Source organism: Nannobrachium achirus (genome assembly GCF_963921795.1).
Source record: "Nannobrachium achirus genome assembly, chromosome: 1".
Lineage (NCBI taxonomy): Eukaryota > Metazoa > Chordata > Actinopteri > Myctophiformes > Myctophidae > Nannobrachium > Nannobrachium achirus.
The window spans coordinates 36,292,696-36,317,653 of NC_137810.1; the positions used below are offsets into that span (position 1 = coordinate 36,292,696).

Genomic DNA, 24,958 nt, shown 5'->3' on the forward strand with positions numbered 1-24,958 from the left:
GGCTTTTCCTGGTCATTCATCACGGTGGGGACTGCTGGTGCCATACTGGGTGGTATTGTTAGGGCTTGACTGGCAGTTTGTAGTGTGTGTGTGTGTGTGTGTGCGTGCGTGCGTGCGTGCGTGCGTGCGTGCGTGCGTGCGTGCGTGCGTGCGTGCGTGCGTGCGTGCGTGCGTGCGTGCGTGCGTGCGTGCGTGCGTGTGTGTGTGTGTGTGTGTGTGTGTGTGTGTGTGTGTGTGTGTGTGTGTGTGTGCGCGTGCCTGTGTTTGTAAGCAAGTAAGTAGGTGTGTATGTGTGTGCGACCGTGCATGGCATGTCTGTGCTTCCATGTTTCTAGGAAATCTATGAGCGCTGAGGTGCCGAGGGCTCTCAGGAGCTTTAACATGCCAGCTGGTTGTATCTCACAGTGAAAGGCTTCTATTTAATTACCAAACAGCATAAGCAGCAGCCCAGCCATAAGCAACAAAACATTATTACAGGCCCCTCCAGCACCCACTTTTTAAAACCACTTAAACCCTATTTACTTAGTTGACTGGAGTCCCCCAGCGATCTATACTTGGTCCCCTCCCCTTTTCCCTCCACACCGAATCTCTAGGGCTTCATATGGTTAAGAACAGCCATGACACTGCGGTGAAAACAAATATACGAGGAGCGCTCAGGTCACACTATAGCTAAACAACATCCTTCAAAAAGTCCCAGGATAAGAAAGGACGGCGCTAATCGAAGAAACAACCAGGCATTGAATTTGAACCTGCGAAAATATCCACAACACATCGCTCAAAGAAGGAGCAGGAGAAACTGAAAGTCAGAGAGCTTGTGACAAAGCTGGTACTGCATTCACAGAGATGGAAGCCAATAACAAGTATGACAAAAATCAATGTGCAATGTCGACAGTGAGAGGCTCGCCGAGTCCCCTGTAATCCTCCTCGGGTGTCATTGTGCTGGGCCATTGATTACTAGGGCCCTCTGAAAGCATCACAGTGACCTGCCTGTCGCACCGTACAGTCGCTAGAGCAGCGGACACAGTGGCCTGGGCAGTTGTGTCGATACTTGGAGCCGACACCGGAATTGTGACTTTCATGTTGAGTGTAAGAGGATGAAAAACCAACTTGGCTGTGTAGTGTACCTGTGTACCTGCCAGAAGCGACAAAGACAAAGCCCTTTGAAGTTGTTTTATTTCGTTTTTTGGATGGGGAGCCAGTGTGATGCAGTCTGCTTTATTCATTATCAGTTGGCTTTATAACGTCAGACCAGTGATTCCTGTGGATTCTCCAAAGATATTTCTTTCATGATTAGTTTGCATTAACTACTGTGACTCGAATGAAGTTGGAGATAAGCAACAAAGTGCTCACAAACTTTACCCATTTTTACTTTGACAAGCAGAATAGATTCTCTGTGATGACATACAATAATATTCCAGCTTACTAAGCACACGAAGAGAAAGGTCACTTGGCTAAAACTTCCATTCTTCCAAAGGACACGAAGGCTGAAGCTAGTTTGGGTGTGAATAATTGTCCTTCTCAACAGTGTCACGCACCTGCCGGAAATATTTTGGGCTGAAGAGAAAAATGCCTGCCATAATGTCACGGGAGGTCCGAATTTTTATATGCATATCAATAATATAAAATCTCCCAATTTAGTGCCTGGCAGTGGGATCTGTGAAGACTGATCACAGCCATAAAATCCGGCCCAATCTAGTGAGTCCAATTTGAACCTGCTGGCACGTCCTACATCATCATATATTTTGCAATACAGCGTCAGGGTTTGGAGAGTAATGCAAAGTAGAGCACTAAAAATCATGAAGGCCCAATAATCCAGGTAATTTAGTGTCTACAGAACGCTGTGGAGGCACTGTAAATCATGCTTCGAGTCATGGTGAACTCCAACAGATGGGGGTGGGGGTTGGGTAGGGGTGATATCAGGATGAGTGTGTGTATGTGTGTGTGTGGGGTGGGGAGTGGGAGGGAGATCCAGGAATAGCACAGGGCGCAGGAGAAGAATAGGCGCTGCAGGGCTCCACTAGGTGACAAATGGCCAGTAGCGGGTCGATCATAAACCCACTTCCATTACATTTACATTATGCAGACCTTGTCACCAAAACAAAGATGACCAGTTCGATGGAACAAGCTCTCACAAAGCGAGAGAATGCAAGCGTATAAATGATGAATACACCGTTTAACCTCTTTCTATCCAATATTAATGGACAGGCAGGTCTGTTCAGAAAGCTTTTTGCCTCCTAACGTTCAAGCCAAGCTGAGTAGTTTGCCTTAAGCGATCCTCGTGCGACTACTGTATTAATGATTAATTGGTGTGCTTCTAAACAGAATATGATTTATTCAATAGCAAACTATTGTTCACTGCGACAACCCGGGCAAGCTTTTTAATTAAAAGATCAATTAATAACCCTACCTCTTCAGCCAGATTTGAAAATGAGTTTTCCTTGCAATTAAGAAATGGGCTCATCAGTGCATGACTTATCAGCTTACACACAGAGACGCTGTTCCCTATTGCCATCTGCAGGCATCATTGTCCTCTGTTTTGTCAGTCAGGGATGGTTCTGCAGCCAAGATTTATTAATTCATTAAGATTTCTATTCAGAACAGCTATGGGGACATTGTGTGCTCCACTCGTGACTCTTCATACAATGCATGGAATATAAATAACTGGCTTAGCGTGTGGGACCGCATGGGTCGACAGCAACCATTGCCTCTGTTTGACACAGAATTGGGTCCGAGGCTGAAAAGCCCTCCCGTTGCCCTTCTTAAATACATGAATCAGATCAGATCGGATTGCTGCGATGAAGATCTCAGGGCTACACAAAGGATGCATGGAAATATCATTAACATACTGTACTGTACTGGGCCACCTTAAGGGATTTCTGCATGTCAAATTGCACCATGTTTAGTTGGTTTACATAGAAGGCATCCATATTAATGTGTTTGTAGAGCAAGCTAAGAGTGTCTTATGTAACACTTGCAGCAGGGATGTTCTAGCCGGTTGCCTTTCGTCACGGGCAGAGAGCGGTTTTGATCAGAAATCAGAAATTATTTATTGATCAACAGAGATTTGATGTGTATTCAAATTTTTGTTATCAAATAATCAGTGGTGCATCATGTAGACATTTTTAATATGTGTGCCGTTCACAACTTCATCCAAATGTGAACACTTTTCTTTGCTCTCCATTATAAAATGAAATGTTGCTGCCTGAGAACTGCTTGAAACGTGATGTATTTTCCTTATTTAAAATGAAAACTTTTTGGGAGGGCGCCTGCTGGACTACCGGTCCAGGTGCATACCACATGGGCTCTGATGTATGATGGCGTGTTGCGGGTTCGAGTCCCGATCCTGACAAACTTTGCTGCGAGTCACTCCCCATCTCTATCCCCATTTCCGGTCAGTCTACTGTCCTATCAATAAAAGGCATTAAAAAAAGCAGATGAAAACTTTGAAATGTTTGGGGTAAACATATGAAGCACTTTGCAGATGCACAAGCATTTACCATAGTTGTGCACAATATTACCATAACCATATTGTTTTTAATCTAAATTGCATAGGGGGGTGGGGGTGCGGCTGTCAGTTCCAGAGTTGGTAGTTGACACCAAGCCAAGACAAAGACATCACAGCAGTAGGTTTTAAAGATGGACTTGAGCATTTTACTCAACAGAAGCTGGTTACTTTGCTCATTTTTCTTTGAGCTACAGATGCAGTGTGGAAGCTGCGTCGTAATCATGACAAGAGCTTTGGAGAAAAAAACAAGATAGATGGATTTAAATCCAAACAGCTTGGGGCTGTTGGCTTTAACTCAGTTTAGGATTGGATCAGAATCCACGTCGAAGAAGCCAATCTCTTTTGAAATGTCAGCCATGGTACATGTGTGTATATCAGTAAATAGTTCATATTATCAGGAAATGCGGCAACACATCTATAATACTTGAGACAATGTGCCGCAAATAAATACATTCACAATACTAGATTTGATTGAGCTGCGGTTCTCTTTATTCAACCACTGCCAGCACAGAGGAGGAGCTACAAGAGGGGTACCCACTACCCACCACACATTAGAATTATTTTATTTAGATCTGCACAGAAAGCAATACAGATAGATCCAAACACTGATCAGAAGAAGGTTACATTATACGGTCATACCAGATACAGCTGCTGCACATACTGTACTAACTAACTCACAGAGGAAAAAAAGATAACACATTGATGACATACTATAATACAGAAATGTGACGGATGTTTTATTAATTTTTTACCTTTAGCTACTCAAGAATAAATGAAACAACGCCTTATCCAGATAGACAGACTGCCCAATGCCCATGATAGCTGAGACAGAACAGTATTTAGCCAACTTTTTTGCATTTGTCTTTTGCAATTCTCCCACGGAGCAAGTGTTTGTGAACATGGCCCATGCAGACTCCCAGTTACATCCCAAGGCCATAATACGTTCCACCAAAGGCTGCTGAAGTTTGGATGTAAAACAAACAAGTGTCCATATACAAATCAAAAGGGCAGCCTATTTCAACTACAGTTTTTCTAATTTCATTAATGAACACAATATCTGGGGTATTTGGAATATCTTGCAGTGAATTGACATGTGTGTAATTGTGATCAAACCAGTCAAGTTTCACACACACACACACACACACACACACACACACACACACACACACACACACACACACACACACACACACACACACACACACACACACACACACACTCAGTTTGCTTCGTTGTCATCACTTAGATGTTGTAATATTGTGCAGTCATTAAACATGCAAGGCATGTAAGCTCCTGGCCACAAGTAAACAGGTTAAGCCTATTATTTACGAGAGAGACGGTCACGACTTCCCCAAACAACTCTGTCAGGGGAGGCGGGAGTACCATGTTGTGGGTAGCTCTATCTGCCAGCTAGGGCAGGGCTGGCATACCAACCAGCTGGCACAGAGAGTACCGGGGCGCTTCTTCAGAGAGAAAGACAGCGTCAGACCAAACAGAAAGACAGGGCGGCGTCAAGCATTTGAAGTGTCCACATTAAGCCCCGTGCATATTAACGAGGCTCAGAAGTCTATCAATACGCCGGGCTGTAATTGCTTATGGTCGTTTTAATGCATGCTCATAATTAATTTAAAATGATTACAGTTTTGCCTGCCAATTACTGTAAGCAGGAAATAAAAGCGAGGTGCTCCTCTGTTCTCTCGGGGGCCAAGCGCTGCAGGGTGCTGGGGAAGCAAAGAGAACAACGGGGAGGGAAGCGTACAAATGGCTGGCAATCTGGGAAGCGTACAGGGCACAGCTTCGCTCTGCAAGGCAACAGAAAGTGGAATCTCACCGTGAAAGAAGGCAGGGAGCACTGGAGGGGGAAGGTCGGACTGACATGTGCACGCGCACGCACACACGCACGCACGCACGCACGCACGCACGCACGCACGCACGCACGCACGCGCACACACACACACACACACACTCACACTCACACTCACACACACACACACACACACACAGCAGAAGCAGTAACATAAGCTCACAGCTGCACCACAAAACAAACTTGTACGGTGTATGAGATACCGACACCTCATAGGAAGCAAGACAAAAACAAAGACATAGTGTACAAGTCAAAGGCTTGGTGCGGCCTGTATACTAATTAAACTTCCAGGCTGCATATGGGGCTTTCAAAGAGGAACTCCCTCCTCCAGATCTGAGGGGAGAGTGGTGCAATAGTCTGTGCTGCTTGATAGAGCTGTTACATAACCGCAGGTTCTGTATCAAAACACAATGCCGACATGAAGCGAAGGGAGATTTGAGAGAAAGAGTTCCGGGGGCCTGCCTGCATAGCATCAGCATTCCAAACATCTGTGGTGTGTGAACGTGGTATGAGCTAATCTCTCCCGTTTATATTATTTATTTCTTGCCATTATAGGGATGGAGAGAGACAAACAAAACATCTGGTGCATTTTCAAGTGGCATTAGTGGCAGCACCTGAAAGACGCTGTGACAGACATCGAATCAGCGAAACAGGGACGTCTGGAGGTCAACGATTTCACCATGTCTCACTCAAAGTTTGTCAGTTAACATCAAGGACATGCAGCTTGAAGCAGTGTTGATTTTGACATTTTAGTCATAGTCTTTTGAATGAAATTCCATTTTGTTTTACTCATCTGGAAGGTTTTAGTTTTAGTCAAATTTTAGTTGACTAAATGTCATCTATAATAACAATTAATTTACGGAATGTCTGTCCGCATGCTGACATCACTGATACTAAACAGTGTCGCTGCCATGGTAACAGCCGCATGCTGAAACAATGCCCAACACCACTGACTGACATCACGGAAAACCATATATGGGCATAAACAGGGTAACATCCGCATGCTGAAACAATGCCCAAATAATGTCTGACATGATGAAACGAGTGACCAAATTTGGAGATTACATCACAGACTGGCCTGGACACGGAACACCTATATGGGCATAAAAGAGAGCCAGACAGAGATAAGAGATCTCCAAATAATGTATGGGCAGGAAAGGGACACAGACAGACAGACGGATACAACGGGTATTGCACAACTGGACGTCAATGGTGACTATTCTGCGCAACAGGCACCGGTCTGGGTTCTCCAACATTACTTCTGTGACTCCTCAGGGACATCCCTCATATACTGTGCACACATTCCCAGGGCCCGGGCACAGGACTAGTATATGACTAAATTTACAGTTGATTTTGTTGGGAAAAAAATGTATTTTGTAAACAAAATACTAAATGCAGTGCGACGTGTTGTGAGCTTGCAGATCTGCTATTTTCAGAGTCCAACTGCCCATTATACAACATGGGGTCCCTGCGTCATCTCTCTCAGCTAGGGGGTCCTTGGCCTGAAAAACAATGAAGACCCCTGCAGTACTCAATCTGATTACAACTAAGATCTTCTCTTAAGGGGGTCCTTGGCACCAAATCCTATTTTAAATACTACCGGTATGCGCAAAATTTCTGTAGTTCGCGCGTATATCGAGAACAGTCCGACCAACCCACTTAAAACTCAGGCGCGCATCGCTGAGGACTCAAGGGAGTGCCGTGCCCAGCGTCGCGTTGGTCGGATAGGCAGTTGTCCAGAACCATCGAACCAACCAATATGCCCATATATAGGCATCAGAGGTTGTGCTAGGATTTTTAACAGCCGGTCACCGTGACTGGCATGATTAAAATTTATCGGACATCTGATAAAAATAGCGGACATAATAATTGTAATGCATGGATGACAAGCAGGTGCAAAAACATAGCCAAAAACAACAGTTTAAGTCCTGTTGTATAGTTGGGACTGAAGAAATTGAATGTAAAGGAGTAGTAGGCTGTACAAAAAAACATGCAGCTTCATCTTGCATAAGGGAATTAATTATATTGGACTATAATCGCGCAGGCTCAGGCTGTGTGTTTGCACACATACTGCATGGTTTCATAACAAGTTGTTTCTGTTGCATCGAGGCCAACACATGTACAGAATAATGAGAAATAGTCTGAAAGTGGGGTCTGCGCAAATGTTTCATAGGTTGATAGATTCATCTGTCCAGAAATTAATCAATTATAGACTACTCACTGATATGGTCGAGTGGTCACAATAGTGCGTCCATGCATCTCTGTTATGCAACTTTGGGAAGGTTGTAAAGGCTTTGGTGGTGATCTTGTACAGTTTCCATTAACATCTCCTCATAAAGAACTTCAATCGAGTGTATAATGTTTGTTTTATATGGGTTGTTAGTTGCGTGCCTTCCATAATTCCCATGGGTTAACAGTTGCAGGTTGCAAGATGACGCTGAAATGGACTGCTGTCTTCTCTCTCCCCCAGCGCCCCCGTTCGCAAATGAATGTGTAGGCTAAACTGTTCTGATAATACAACTTGTTTTGGCTGTCCATTCATCATGTATAACTTAAACTGCGCGCTCGTATTCCAAACCAATGCAGCTTAACAACATAACAAACCGACAACTAGGGCCAACCCAGCAACAACTATCGTTTGCTGTCTTACCTTCACAATAAAGTGTCTCCCGCTTACCCCCCAATGCAGCTTATTTCACACAGGTTATTATTAACAGGAAAAAGTGTAGCTTAACCCATGTGTTTTTGTGCAACCAAACGTGCATGGGAGAGAGAGTGATGAGGGAGAGAGAGAGAGAGAGACATTGAGAAACAGAGAGAGAGAGGGATTTGCGGTGATATTAATGAACTGCCGTGTCATTTTCAATCGGTCCTTATGTCCGATGAGGTTTATATTTTCCGGTCTTTGTCATTAAAAATCGGTCAAATCCGGCAATTCCCGGTCTAACGCAATCTTTGATAGGCATACAGTATATGGAGATCCTGTTGTCCAGAACGGATGATCCGAGCACTGTGCCGACCGGTCTAATGTTTTCAAATGTTGGGACCACGGGTTAATACCATATAAATTTGGGACGTCCTAGACATGGAATTGTTTTGAGAACCACTGGTCTAAACGCCTCCATTAAATTCTATTACAGCAGTGAGGGCGCTTCATTAATTAATCCAAAGATGGCTTTTTATCACAGGCGGAGATGCTTCCGCACCGCTTTCCTGCTTACTCATCGCCCCCAACTCAGGCACATAGACAGACACCAGATTTATGTTTTTGATTCAAACTGAGCAGTGAGGTTTTCCAGCCAATAATGGCGCCCACCTGCGGCAGATGATGAATATGCAAATCTGAAAAGTGGGTCAGAGATCACATTTCATCAGGTCCAATCAGTGCTGAGATATCCTTTAGCCAAGCGGTGCTTCTCAGGCAATCTGATTCCAGCACGACCTTCTGGATGACTGCCATCATACTGGGCCCGCGTGATAACAGTTGCCTCCCATTCATCATGAGAAACATAAAGAGTAAAGGTGGACCTGTAATTTAATTAGCCACAGTCTGATCAAGGTAGTACTCTTTGGAGAGTTCAAAGAATTCATTCGGTTGTTTATACACTCTCAATTTAACTTTCATGAAATGGTTGCAACCATAGTAAAATAAATAAATAAAGTGCCTCAAAGGACCAGCCTTTAGTTTCAGTCATATTATGCAAAGCCAAACAGCGGAGCATAATGCTATTTAAGCTTGAAAAATGTTGGGGCTTGGGGTGGCTAGTGGCTCAGTGAGTTAGACTAATTATGCTCCTAGTGAGCATGAGGGATGCCTGTCTCTCTTCCCTTGGTCTCTCTCTCTCTGTGCTGTCTGAAATAAAGCATTAAAATGTCAAAAATAATTCAATAAAAAAAAGAAAAATGCTGGGGCTTAATTTTTTCCATCACTTTGGTTATTACTCATTTTAATTAGTGACCCTAAACTGTAATTATCCTCGAGGTCAACTACGCTCTTACGGAAAAAGCCATTATTACTTTGAAAGGGGAGAGGAATTATTTGACCATGTATTTAATTAGAAGGTTTACCCCTTGAAATGTCAGTGTCATTCACTCTTATGTTGTGTTATTAGCCTGCTAATGGTGGAACGCGCAGCTTCCTGTTAACAGTCTAATGTCAGTTCACTGCGGTTAGGATGGGACATTTCTGGCTGGATCAATGACAGTGACTACTACCCCGATTGCCAGCTACACTCCTCCCATTTACCACATGGGCCAAGAGTGAAACATTCCGCAGACAGCAGCACATTCAAATAATATCTAGAAAATGGCATGAAAGTGTGTGTGTGTGTGTGTGTGTGTGTGTGTGTGTGCGTGCGTGCGTGCGTGCGTGCGTGCGTGCGTGCGCATGCATGCGTGTCCATATATAATCTCGCAAACCACTGGAACGATAAGCACCACATTTCTGGTGCATGCTGCCAGTAGGCCTAGGAAGTAAATTCCCCACATTTTTCACATTGCAAATATAGATAGACACTTCATGAACATCATGATTGATAATATGACAGACATCCTTTTATTTGTAATGGCAGATAAGGCTCCTGTAGGTAAACTTATATTATTTGATAAAGTTTGAATGAACTTGTGCAACCTCAGTTCAAAGTTTCATGCGCACGCACGCACGCACGCACGCACGCACGCAAGCACGCACGCACGCACGCACGCACGCACGCACGCACGCACGCACGCACGCACACACACACACACACACACACACACACACACACACACACACACACACACACACACACACACACACACACACACACACACACACACACAGCTGTGCTCAGCAGTCAATCAGGCAGAAAGGACACCGGCGCTGCTGCTACTTGCGCGGCCATGGACGAGTAGTTGTACATATATATCTCTGACCCTTGGTTCCAGTCAGCCTGCTGGATGATCTATTAAAGTGGTATGAGCAAACTTCTTCAGGGATAACACAAAAACATGGACATCGCTGAGTGATGAAGTTGCTCTGGTGGAGTGTCACTGCTTCCTGTATCTGTTTGCCATACTAGGTTTTAACCTTTGTTGTTTGTGAATATGAGTGTGCGATAGTATTATCTCTTGACTCATCATGCATCATTCTTTTAGCTGACAATGACTTGTTGTTTTCATGAGCAACACACAACCAAGTATAATATCACTTTTAGTGTTTAGGCTTTAGAGCTTCCTGCGAGAGCTATCCAGAGATTGAACGAGCATTTTTATACAGAGAAGCATTTTTGAAATGAGAACCACCTTTTGTTTATATGAGCCGACACTGTGCCAGCTTGGCAGATTGCTCTGGTGCTCTTTTGCTCATCTTCTCCTCTCCCCGAGACACTGACATCAAGTAACACCTTTATCCTAATTCCACATTTGGCATGTCAATCACTCACAGCCTGGGTCCCCAGCGGCCTGGGCCACTCCGTGAATATATACTGTGTGTGTGTGTGTGTGTGTGTGTGTGTGTGTGTGTGTGTGTGTGTGTGTGTGTGTGTGTGTGTGTGTGTGTGTGTGTGTGTGTGTGTGTGTGAGTGGAGCTTGAATGATAGATTAGGATAGCACCAGAGCCCATCTTCCTTTCCCTCACAGAGGGTGAATTGCACCAGGGTGGTGGAAAGGCAGTGAAGAGTGGCAACCAGCTGGTCTGGACCCTCTGCCTGCTGCGGCCATATCAAACGCTCCAATGGACAACCTCGATTCATTCATTCTGCCCCTTATCTTTGTAAATGAGACCATTTGTCACAATCCTCCATGTATGAATGTCCCGACGATCTATCCACAGAGAAAAGGCACCCACAGGCACATTCGTGGACATGCCGACACATTGGCAGGGAGGGAGACATGTTAAGGACATAAGAAGGATTACCCACCGCGATTTCCCTTTAAATAGAACCTTGGAAGATGCTTTGAGACCTGAACACTTGAACCATTGTTCACCGTTTAGAATGATACTTGAAACAAATCACAGCTATTGAATTGACCTTAGTTCAAACAAGAGAAGCAGAACATTAGAATACAGAGTATGAGCCATTGGGTCAACTGAACATAAGGGCATGAGAAATATCCAAATATTCCAAAGAGGTAGAGAGCTCTGAGATTTATATTAACATTTTATAGACTCCAATAGTCCACTTCGGCCAGGCTCATCTAATTACTGCAGATTGATTTTGATTACGAGCTTGTAATGATGATATACAGTAGTAGGATATGAGAGATGGATCACAGACTGTGAATGGATTGATGTCCACAATCTGTGTACTGTATGTACTGTATATATATGTATGTAATGTACTATATGGAACGAAGAGTAGATATCACCAATCAAAATCGATATTTGAGGCCTATTGCTGCATGGTGGTCCGTGGATCATTTGCTGGTGGTCCGTGAAGCCAGTCCACATGGAAAGGACTTTTATTTAATTTAATTGTATTTTATTTTATTCTATTCACCATTATGTATCTGTGGAACAGCCACCTTCAGTTTGACCTCTCGCTGCTATATTGTATCTCACTGCAGTTTTTTAACAAAACAAGAGACTTAACCCCATTGCAACGCAAACCTAACTTTAACCCCATTGCAACGCAAACCTAACTGTAACCGAAACCCCCAAGTCTGTCCATCGTCTCAGCAAGGTACTAAATGTTATGCAAATTCTTCCAACCCAGCACATTTTTGTGTCGGTGCGTGATAGTCACAGCATTATAACATGACAGGTACAATGACCAAATATAACAGCTGGAAAGACTGCCATGTTCTGTACAAGTGCAATGGTCGAGATTGCTGGTGTGTGTTTGATTTAGCAACATCAGCTATGTGAAACGCAGCACAAACAACGCTTTCAGGAAAAAGAAGTCCCTGCTTGGCATTTCAATGATGACAAGGAATGGGTTGCAAAACTTGTTAACCTGTGCTCCATATTCAACCTTCAATAAACTCAGTCTATCACTTGTGAGAATGAATTTAAGTTGTTGGATGAAGAGGTTGCATTCAAAGCCAAACTAGAAGTGAGGGCACTGCGAGTGAGCATGGGTATATCATACATGTTCCAAACATTAGCAGGGATTTGGGGAGATTGAGGCCTTCCATCTCCCCGCTGCTGTGAGATCACATACTGAACTGTAAATTTCTGCTGTTAGTCGAGTTTGAACGTTATTTCCAAACCACCAAAGACCCACAAAGTGTAAACCTTGCAAGTGGAGAAGGAACAAACCAGTGAAACGATTTTCCGTACATGCAACGGTTTGCAGTTACAATACCACTTACTGACTACATACTGATGAACTGAGTACAGAAGACCACAATGGAAACAAGCCCCCTGGGGCTTTGTGTTATCCTTTAAGCATAACCCTTGACTGTACCACCTGTGCTGTTAACAATTGTGTTAATAAAGTATTCATTCAATCAACAAAACTAAATATAGCCTAGAAGAAAACAATATCACATATCCCCATTATGCAGGTAGGCTGTACAAAATTAAATATACATTGTAGGTTAATAATTAATTTGTGTGCATTAAATAGGTTATTTCAATCGGCGTCTGCCCCCCAAACCCCCAGCTAACACCGGGGTCAGCGTAACTGGCAAATATTCCCAGTCACTCCTACTCTCCCAGATTCCCCACCTGTTATCTGCTGCTAAGTAATGTCCCTCACCTGCACAAAACAGTTTGATCTGATCTGTGCATAGTACTGTGTTCTATTTGTCTGTCATTCAATGTTATATGAGATACTTTAATGGTTTCCTGTTGAAATAAGCTTAGTCTTTTCATGGATCTCCTTTTAGTAGACCTTGTACCAGTGAACTGTACCGTCATGAAACTGTACATTTTCCTATGCAAAACTTCTAATAAAGCCTTCAATCAATCAATGCTATTTATATCTACTGCTAAATGTGTGTCTCTCCTTGCACAAGAGCCATATTCTGCTTCATTTGATATCTATCTTGACCATGCACCTTATGTATATTTGACATTGTATATCTGACATTGTGTCTTGCTATTGTCTCTGCCATTTCTCAATAAACATTTTCCCCTCTCAAATCTAATGCAGCTCACCACATAGCCCACATCCATTTCTGATTTTTTTTACTGCCATTTCGCATTTCTTTCAAAACACACATTTTGCCCCTACAGATGTTGTTCTCACACAAATCGGTACATGCGATCTATGTGCTTGGTCTGTATTGGTCAGATTTTGTACATTCCATTCAGATTGGCTATGATTGGGTTTCAAATTTTGCAGGAGTGGCCCCTTTTGCCCAAAAAGCAAAAAATAATGAACGCAGCAAGGCAGCATCGTATCATCGCGAAACTTTGCACGCACCAAAAATACATAATTTCACCTACTTTTACACCTGTAAACTTGTAATGTGACAATGAAGTTGAATTTAAAGTTCACATAGCGCTGTTTGTGTCTGATAATGAGACAATGTCTGCCTAATACATCTATTCAGTTTGATAACTTGATCCTGCAAGCCAAAGCCACACACTGTACTCCTTTGAAAACGCATCCTCTATGACCACAGCATGCCGTCTCCAACTCTTCATCATTGTGAATCTGTGCTTTGTTCAGTAACAAAGATATTTCCAGTCGCCAAGTGCTCCATTATCTCTAAAGCCATGCCTCAAAGAGCCATACATAATTGGCGTCGACCATTTCCTCTCAAGCGCAGCTTGTTAGTGCCTGCTCCTTACACAGAGACAGCAGGCCCAAAATATCAGTTGATAACAAACAGGCTCAAAATAATCCAAACACAGACAAGTAGCGACAAAAAATGTTAACTGAATCAAAACTTCATGCAGTGAAAATTTCATTTTGTTTGGCAATTTGAGGATACCGATCTCAGACTTGCGCGGTTGAAAAGTTACATGATATAACCTTATGATTAAATACCTATCCGTAACTGGGCCGTGGCTGAGCCATAAAAAGGTTCTGCCCTCCGTTTCTCCCCCTCTGTGCCCACAGCTTCCTGACTGATGAGATGTGAATCAGCAAAGGGCGTCAATGAAAAAAAGAATGACGTGAATAAGAGCAGAGGGGGGTGGACTTTAAAGAGAAAGAGAGACAATGAGACTGTGGGGGGAGAGACAGTAATTGTCCAGCGCCCGTTTCCTGATCGCACCGAGAAACGTTGATTTCCCTGAGATCACAGCGGCTGAAGCCCAGTATCATTCATTAATGCCTCGTCTCCTCATTACTGTCTCCTCGCACTTTTGAAAGACTCATTACCGGCATAATGGAATAGGCCTTAGAACAGCCAGACCTTTCCTTAGCGGGAATTAATCACCTACGCGCGTGGACATAAAGGGGATTCTCTCGTTAAAATATTCAGGGAACTTCAAACTCTGCTCGAGCACTTTCTCAAACTTCTGCGGCCGGCAACCCACCGTCGGCGGGTGCAGCTCGCCAAATGACACTCTCTCTTGCTCTGAATGCTTAGGGACACTGATGTCTCTCGAAGATGGCTTGTGTGCCTTCTCCCGTTCCTGTCAGCCCATTAAAGACAAGAAGAGGAAAGGGAAGATTAAGAAAAGAGGCGTACTCACAGTTGACTGTGACTTTCATCGTCTTGGTGTCAGGAGAGGCGATGTCATTTATAGCGCTGCACTCATAGTCCCCCGCCTGGTCTCTTGTGATACCCGTGATGTTTAGATATTCGCCGCTGTCATACTTCCTGGCTGGAAATAGAAAAACAGAGGAGACACTGTAATTTTCAGAACACAGAACAAAAGGAAAAAAACACCAACAACATATATTTCTACCCGGAGCCCAGGAGACATGAGAATATTGCAGCGATACAGCAATATAATATCTTCAAAGATTGAACCAAAAAAGCGAACCATTCCACCGCAAAGTCATCTGGCTGTACAGCAGATCTACTATAACAGAATTAGGCGTTCCGCTGAACTCTTGATTACTTTCCTGGCTTCCTGAAATAGCGGTGGATTAGCAGGGCATTGATCCGTCCATATTGATACGGTGGCAGGAAATGAAATAATGGCAGACTCTCAGTCAGCGACTCATCATGTACTCAACCACTGAGGACTCCTTCCTGGAACCCATTCAAATCTGACGGCTGAATGCACGTCAGTGCTTTTACTACTTCACTAAAGCACTGACAATGGTTGTATTATCATTACGACAAAAGGCAATAATAACAAACAGGATGACTGCAGTGGAAGCACAGTCATCCCAAAACAAACAAAAAGGCAACTGTATTGCCAACCCCATGGCATACATTTTTGTTAACTTGCTTCCATTTTACTGGCAAAACACCCATGTTGGAAACAACAAATCATGGGTGGTCCCATTAGTGCTCTCTTAAATGTGTAGCGTGCCGCTCGCAGGGCTCCATTACGCTCCATTGTCTTATTTTGAAGGCCAGAAGTCCATTGTGTAAATACTTCCGGGTTGACGTCACAACGTCATACAACGGGAGCGGTCGTCACACCATGTGGTTTCTAAAATGGCCGATCGATGCCTTTGTTGTTATGTTTTTGTAGTGAGAATCTAATGCCATCCTTGGCTTTAAAAGTGTTGTTTGGAGAAAATGGACATTAAAGATGAGATTCCCCGTCGGCCTCCATGTTATGGGATTACTATTTTGTGTACGTGGATCCGTGATGATGATGAATCGGCGAGGCCGATCGTGCCAGGACCTTCCGCCAGGCTATTGGGTAGGAGAACCGGCATTACTCTATATACAGTACTTTTCGCGAGTATACTCGGGATCGGCACTCTAAATACTTGAGTATTTTTCACGAGTATACTCGGGATCGGCTAGAAATGAGTTAAACAACCTCACTGGTTGCCGTCCTTACATAACCATTTGCTGTGGAAAATTTGCATGGTTAAATATAACGTTTCACCCCCTGAGTGATGTTTCCGATCTGTACGTTTACGGTCCAAATTGGGTTAGTGGCCACTGATCAGTCTCCCGCAGGCAAAATGTGATCCAATTAGGAATATTAGCCGTAGCATTCATTATTGATAGTTTTAATTATCAAATCATGATTTATCATTTCTCGACCAGGGAAATGTTTATCCACTTATTTAAAAAACCCGGCAACAAAATGAAGGAAAGAGTCCAGAGTTTTTGCATGGGAGCCACCGTAAAAAAAAAAAAAAAAAAAGAAAAACATTAATCACACAACACTAAGAAATTAAACAAATCTGATTGGGTGTTCTCATCTAATAAATGGCAACAGAATCACAGCAGGCCCTGCTGTGGATATAAAGATATATAGAGACTGAATTGAACCACAAAGATTCTCCCCTGACCAAAATTAATCTTCATTGAAATGGTGCACGGAGTTATTTATAGATTAGTAAGTCTTCATAGGAGGTGATGGCAGATTTGTGTGCATTTATTTTTTATTTTCTATTTAACCTTTATTTAACTAGTAAAAACACAATGACACACAGTCTCTTTTACAAGTGGGAACTGCATGGCCAAGAGGCAGAAATAGAATTACACAATCTTTGCTGCACATCTTATATATGTCATTCCTTTAAGAGCCGCATCCCACTTCCAAGCCCATTCATGCCCACTTCACGTCGACTTCAACTCATAGCTAGATCAGATGTAGCTAGATCAGATGTATGTCGGTAGAACTCTAATACCGCCCATAACCCTATGCCGTCCGCTCATTCGCTAAGCACGAGAGAGAGGAGGCAACAGGGGAGGGGGGGCGGGCAAGCGAGAGAGAGAGAGAAGTGGAGCTGAGCGGAGCAGTGTATCGAATTACAACAGAGGGAGGTGTGCGTGTGTGAGAGAGGGAGAGAGAGAGAGAGAGAGAGAGAGAGAGAGAGAGAGAGAGCGACTAGCAAGACACAGGAGGGAGGACTCCCTTTGCAATCCTGCAATGACGACCTTAAATGCTGCTTCAGCTAAAAAAGGTAATTATTGTATTGCATTTCTCAGAGCATTGGCGTGGCGAGGGCGGCTAGACAGGAGCGCCGCATAGCGGCGCGAGTTTCTAGTACCATACAAGACAACAACAAAAATAGGACATCCATGATACACTACAAGTACCTAAGAATAACTCCAAAGTGATACACTTTACATAATATAAAAGCTAGTTTTAGTACATCAGGTAGAACTACACACAGTGTGCAACCTGTACCAAAAAAGGTACTACTAAGGTACTACCTACTGAGAAACTAGTAAACATCCGAGCAAGTGCAAATGTTTGTATATATATCTAAGGTGATTCTTTTAAAGCTTCTCAGAGGAATTTGATCTGACTCTGAAGGTCATTCCATGACCAGGGACCAAAGGAATGTTTTGCCTCCCTCAGATGTAAATGAAGATACTTCACAGCGTAGCCAAGATTTGATCTGAGATTTAAGCCATTCCTGACCAATTCAAATTTGGAGGAAATGTAAGAGGGGCGCTCACCAAGGATCACTTCATAAATATAATTATACCAATGTTGTAGCCTGCAATATGCAGCATACAACGTGCAGAGTTCTGAAAGGAGAGTTTGTTATGAATCTCAAAGCAGCATGATACAGGGGATCCAATTTGGCCAATGTGGAGGCCCAAGTAAACCTAAACCTATAAATGGTGTCCCCATAGTCCAGCTGGGACAAGAACAGACCAGTGACCAATCGTTTGCGGGAGGAATGGGCAAAACATGCCTTCAATCTATAGAACAAACTTAAAGTGAATTTAAGCTTCTTGCCCAAAGCATCAATATGACATTTTTATCCAACCAGAAACCTACAGTAGGTATTTATAGTGCTCCACCCACTCAATGGGGGTACCATCTAGAGTGGAGATGTTTACAACATAGCCTTTGTTTTGTAACCATTTAACAACACTTTGTTTCTTCTCAGTTCCTGCTACAGTGAGATGAAATCAGAAAACAAATCTTTAACAACCAAATCAAGCGTGGGCGCACAGGTGTTTGTACAGAACCGTATTGTCCGCGTACATACGGTATGGTACCAAGAATGCTTTGATTTACTGCAGACATTGTTAATGTACAAAAGAAAGAGTATAGCCCCTGATACATGTAGCAATTTTTTCATCAATATCAATATCAATATGAACCAGCAACGACCAGAGGCGTCAATTGGGTATGGCGGTATGGCAGTTGCCATACCTTGGCTAAAGGGGAAAAGAAATAAATGTGGGTACTGTGCTTGGATCTAAACCCAGACTGCATAGTGTATGGAACATGAGAGGGATAGGCACCTAGCAAGGTAAAAACTAGCACCCCCCTTAGTTGGAGGCCTGCAGAGACTAGACACCGACTCAGCAATATCTCAACCCCCACGACAGGAACAGGACAACTCTGGTCGATCTACGCTTCAGATATGGAAATACTGCCATTCTGTTCTGACTGCAATCTATATATACCTGTATATATTTTAATTCATTTTTGAGGGAGCAAAAAATGTCGGGTGGAAACCTTGTATGTCCAAAACCTTACTTTTATGTTAATTTAAAAATTACTTAAAATAGTGAAAATAGCTGATCTACAAGTCCACAATGCCTTGCACCGTGAGGCTTTGTGTGCTTGTAGATTTGCTGTTTGATGAAGCAGGGCTTTACTTTACGAAAAAATGCACACATTTCAAACTTGGAGATACGAGGTTTCTGACCGACAGTGACAAAATTATATCTAAAAGCCTTGCTATATTTTCTACAATCCTGGTGGCCCATTGTTGTCTAACTGCTGTGTCAAAAACTTGAATGAAGCCCTGAAGGCCATGGCGATAATGAGTTCTCCTTTCCTCTGCTGCTCACACTGCTATAGCGGGTTCGATATAGTCCTGGAGCCTCGGGACAAGACAATGCCGGCTACATAAACAATCGCAAAAAAACAATCTATAAAGAGCAATTCAAATGTCTGAGAAACAACCCCGTTCTAATATGGAATTACACCATCAGAATGCAGAGATACAGCACACTGTGTTCTTTTGTCTCCTCTTCGAAGCTTCAGTTTATTATGAGTGGGAGCCCAGCTCATGGAACATGGTGATATTCAATTATGTTCATTTTATTGACTATCCAAATATTGCCAGCACAGCTTTTATGGATTTCTGTGCACCATTAGTGGTTGCCCTGTGCCCGGCCTCTTAATTAGATACTGTAGTACCATGTAACCTCCATTGCCCACGTATACTGTACACAGCAAGGACATATGCTAGATTGTGGAAAATAGGCTTCCATATGATTTCACGTCTCAGCTCCCTTATAGACACACACACACACACACACACACACACACACACACACACACACACACACACACACACACACACACACACACACACACACACACACACACACACACACAGATGCACTTAATAGTTGCATAACGTGTCTGACCCATACAGTGCCCTGGCCTAATGCACTGCTGTATTGTCTTTTATCTGCAATGGAGAATGGTGATAGTCGACATGAAAATTCAATGTGTGCACAAGGATGCTTCGGTTAGAGCTCAGAAGCACTGACCCATAAGACAACTATGTGTGAAGCATTCAATATAATTCAGCAAAAGGCTGTGACAAATGCAGCAGTTTCGTTTTCTCCACAAAAAATACAAAAATGCAGTGCCAGTGACGGCAATAGATGGCTGTCAATTACCTACAGAGAGATTTGTGTGTGCGCGACGTGCGTGAGGGAGCTGTACATCTAAGCTTGACAAGTTCTGAGTTAAGTAATGACAATAATAAAGTCACTTTATAATTCACGTGCTTCCTTATTTCACAACATTACCATGTTAATTTAGTTTTCATTCAAAGGCATTCCACTCCTCGACCTCAGCACAACTGCAACTTCAATTCTAGACAGTGGTGAGGTGGAATGAGATTAGTCGAGAAGCAATTGCTATGAGATGGCATGAGTATACGATGAGATGAGATGAAATCAAATGAGACAGAAGATGAAGTGAGAACATGGAAAGACAAATGTAGCCACTGTCAGACGATACAAACCAACACTAAACTGCCATGGCACCATTGGTTCTGGAAACCTAAAGGTTACACTGAAGGGCATTTGTAGGTTTGTCTTTTTTGTCATTAAAACCTACACTTGATAGTTTGGGTATAACGGTAGTCTCGCGTGGTTTCAATTTGCAAATGCTCCCGGCATACAGTCTGGGGCGACGGAGGTCTTATGATGAGTATCGGGATAAAGTGGAATTATACAACAGGTAGTCGGGCTCTCAATGGAAAACAGGCTCTCCAACCGTGCATATAACGAGCACAGATGCACGGTCTCTCATCAAGTAAAGAAATCAGCTGCGTTGGTCACGAAAGAGAGCAAGCACTCCTCTCTCCCCACACTATGCTAGGCGGCTGGCTAGCGGTTTTCATGTGACGTTCAGGGACACAGTAGCTAAATGTGGCATTAAAAAATTACAAATTCCTATTGAATATCTTAATTACAATGAAATAAAGTTGACGTGTTTTTTTTAAGGGCAACAGTTGTATAATCGCAATATTACACTCGAGGGTCGGGTCTGCATTAACACGGTTATCTTGCACTCCAGCCCTTCCTACGGAACTCGCCTGTCGGCTCGTTCCTGCGAAAAGGCTGTCGTGCAGGATAACCGCGTTAATGCACACCCTCTCGTGTAATATTGCTTAAGTGAAGCCTCCTCCCAACTTCTGTTTTAGACTGTATAATGGTTAAACATCCACTACACATGTACAGTATGTACACTTTGCAATGACAGGCCTGAGAGATGTAGCAAGACACCGGCCAAGATTCACAATACATTTGAACAGCAATTGAGTTTAAACATCATTAATGCAGCTAATGTTGATGATGGAATAAATGAATAGAATAAATAAAATCTCCCTTCCCCACTGTAAGTACAGTATGTTTTTAGACTGCATGATAGGAGCGAGGGTGAAATATGGTTCAGAAGGCCAGCAGACAGGTAAATAAAAGGATGGCAAAAGGATTCCCTTACCAAAAAGTAGTAAACTTCAAGTTTACTTTTCTAAGTATACTTAAGTCAACTTTGAGTATATTTCTTAAGTATACTTTAAGTACAAGTATACTGATATTTATGTACAAGTAGTATACTAACAAATGTACTAGTTAGTGTACTAGTTAGTATACTTACAGTATACCTACCGTACTAAAAGTAATCTGAATTGGCCCACTTTTGAGTATACTCGAGTAAACTCTAAGTTTACTTAAAGTATACATGAAGTATATATGAGTATACTTAAATTATTGTATTCATACACTAGAATTGTGCTATTCCCTTACTTAAAATAAACCATTCATATACTCAGATGTATACTTAAGTACACTACTTATTTACTTGAATTGCACTTCTCTTATACAAGAGGTATACTATGGTCATACCTGAACTGCACTACATTTAAATTTGAAGTATACCATTTATATACGTAAAACATACTATGCGTGAACTTAATGTACACTACTCTTTTACCTGCAGTGTACTTGAATAGCACTTTTATTGTACTTGAGGTATACTAAGGTCATATGAACTGCACTACTTGTAACCTTGAAGTATACCATTTATATACTCAAACTATACTATGCATGAACTTAATGTGCACTACTCTTTTACCTCTAGTGTACTTGAATTGCACTTTTCTTATACATAAGGTATACTACGTTTATATTTGAACAGCACTTTTTTCATACTTGAAGTATATCATTTATATAGTCGGAAAATACTATGCATGAACTTAATGTACACTACTCTTTTACCTGCAGTGTATACCATTTATATACTCAAAACATACTTGATGTACACTACTCTTTTACTTGCAGTGCACTTGAATTGCACTTTTCATTTACTTGAGGAAGACTTTGGTCATACTTGAATGGCACTTTTCTTTTACTTGAGGTAGGCTATACTATGGTCATAATTGAACTGCACTACTTTTAAACTTGAAGTACACCATTTATATACTCAAAACATACTATGCGTGAACTTAGTGTACACTACTCTGTTACTTGCAGTGCACTTGAATTGCACTTTTCATTTACTTGAGGTATACTATGGTCATACTTGAACTGCACTACTTTTGAACTTGAACCATACCAGTTATATACTCAAAACATACTATGCGTGAACTTCATGGACACCACTCTTTTACTTGAATTGCACTATTCTTATACTTGACGTAAACTACGTTTACATTTGAACTGCACTATTTTCATACTCGAGGTATGCCATTTATATACTCAAAACATACTATGCGTGATTTTAATGTACACTACTCTTTTACTTGCAGTGCACTTGAATTGCACTCTTCTTTTACTTGAGGTATACTATGGTCATACTTGAACTGCACTACTTTTGAACTTGAACCATACCAGTTATATACTCAAAACATACTATGCGTGAACTTCATGGACACCACTCTTTTACTTGAATTGCACTATTCTTATACTTGAGGTATACTATGGTCATACTTGAACTGCATTACTTTTAAACTTGAAGTATACCATTTATATACTCAAAACATACTGTGCGTGAACTTAATGTACACTACTCTTTTACCTGCAGTGCACTTGAATTGCACTCTTCTTTTACTTGAGGTATACTATGGTCATACTTGAACTGCACTACTTTAAAACTTGAAGTGTACCATTTATATACTTAACACATACTATGCGTGTACTTAACTGACACTACTCTTTTACTTGAACTGCACTTGTTTTATATTTGACGTATACTACGTTTATATTTGAACTGCACTATTTCCATACTCGAGGTATACCATTTATATACTCAACACATACTGTGCGTGAACTTAATGTTCACTACTCTTTTACCTGCAGTGCACTTTAACTGCTCTTTTCTTATACTTGAGGTATACTATGGTCATACTTGAACTGCACTACTTTTAACTTGAATCGTACCATTTATATACTCAAAACATACTGTGCGTGAACTTAATGTACACTACTCTTTTACCTGCAGTGCACTTGAATTGCACTCTTCTTTTACTTGAGGTATACTATGGTCATACTTGAACTGCACTACTTTAAAACTTGAAGTATACCATTTATATACTCAACACATACTATGTGTGTACTTAATTAAAACTACTCTTTTACTTGAACTGCACTTGTTTTATATTTGACGTATACTACGTTTATATTTGAACTGCACTATTTTCATACTCAAGGTATACCATTTATATACTCAAAACATACTATGCGTGAACTTAATGTACACTACTCTTTTACTTGCTGTGCACTTGTCTTATACTTGACGTAAACTGTGTTTATATTTGAACTGCACTATTTCCATACTCGAGGTATACCATTTATATACTCAACACATACTGTGCATGAACTTAATGTTCACTACTCTTTTACCTGCAGTGCACTTTAATTGCTCTTTTATTATACTTGAAGTGTACTATGGTCATACTTGAACTGCACTACTTTTAAACTTGAATCGTACCATTTATATACTCAAAACAAACTGTGCGTGAACTTAATGTACACTACTCTTTTACCTGCAGTGCGCTTGAATTGCACTCTTCTTTTACTTGAGGTATACTATGGTCATACTTGAACTGCACTACTTTTGAACTTGAACCATACCAGTTATATACTCAAAACATACTATGCGTGAACTTCATGGACACTACTCTTTTACTTGAATTGCACTATTCTTATACTTGAGGTATACTATGGTCATACTTGAACTGCACTACTTTTAAACTTGAAGTATACCATTTATATACTCAAAACATACTATGCGTGAACCTAATGTACACTACTATTTTACCTGCAGTGTACTTGAATTGAACGTTTCTTATACTTGAAGTATACCAGTTATATACTCAAAACATACTAGGCGTGAACTTAATGGACACTACTCTTTTACTTGCATTGTACTTGAATTGCACTTAGCTTATACTTGACATATACTACGTGTATATTTGAACTGCACTATTTGTATACTCGAAGTATACCATTTATATACTCAACACATACTGTGCGTGAACTTAATGTTCACTACTCTTTTACCTGCAGTGCACTTTAATTGCACTTTTCTCATACTTGAGGTATACTATGGTCATACTTGAACTGCACTATTTTCATACTCAAAGTATACCAGTTATATACTCAAAACATACTATGCGTGAACCTAATGTACACTTGCTGTGTACTTGAATTGCACTTTTCTTATACGTGAGGTATACTACTTTCATACTTGAAATGCACTATTTTATTACTTGAAGTATACCATTTATATACTCAGAACATACTATGCATGAACTTAATGTACACTACTCTTTACCTTTCAGTGTACTTGAATTGCACGTTTTTTATACTTAACGTATACTACGTTTATACTTGAACTAGACTATTTTCATGCTTGAAGTATACCATTTACATACTCAAAACATTGAATTGCACTTTTCTTATACTTGAGGTATACTATGTTTATACTTGAACTGCACTATTTTCATTGTAGCGACGGGGTGCAACTAATTAATATTCGAACACAGTTCTGCATAGGTATTTTAATGGTTAAAGAAAGACAGAGTGTGAAATATTATAGCTTTGGAAATGGAGGACACTATATTCTGGAG

At 41.6% G+C, this 24,958-nt stretch overlaps 1 protein-coding gene across 1 annotated transcript in view; it reads right to left on the reverse strand.

Moving 5' to 3' along the window:
* Positions 1-24,958, reverse strand: part of negr1 (neuronal growth regulator 1) — a gene marked incomplete at both ends in the record, with an annotated part of 253,490 nt that overhangs the window by 70,933 nt on the left and 157,599 nt on the right. The window contains one exon of the mRNA XM_080736118.1: positions 14,944-15,075. Coding sequence (XP_080592244.1) covers positions 14,944-15,075 — 132 coding nt within the window. The remainder of the gene's footprint in view (positions 1-14,943; positions 15,076-24,958) is intronic.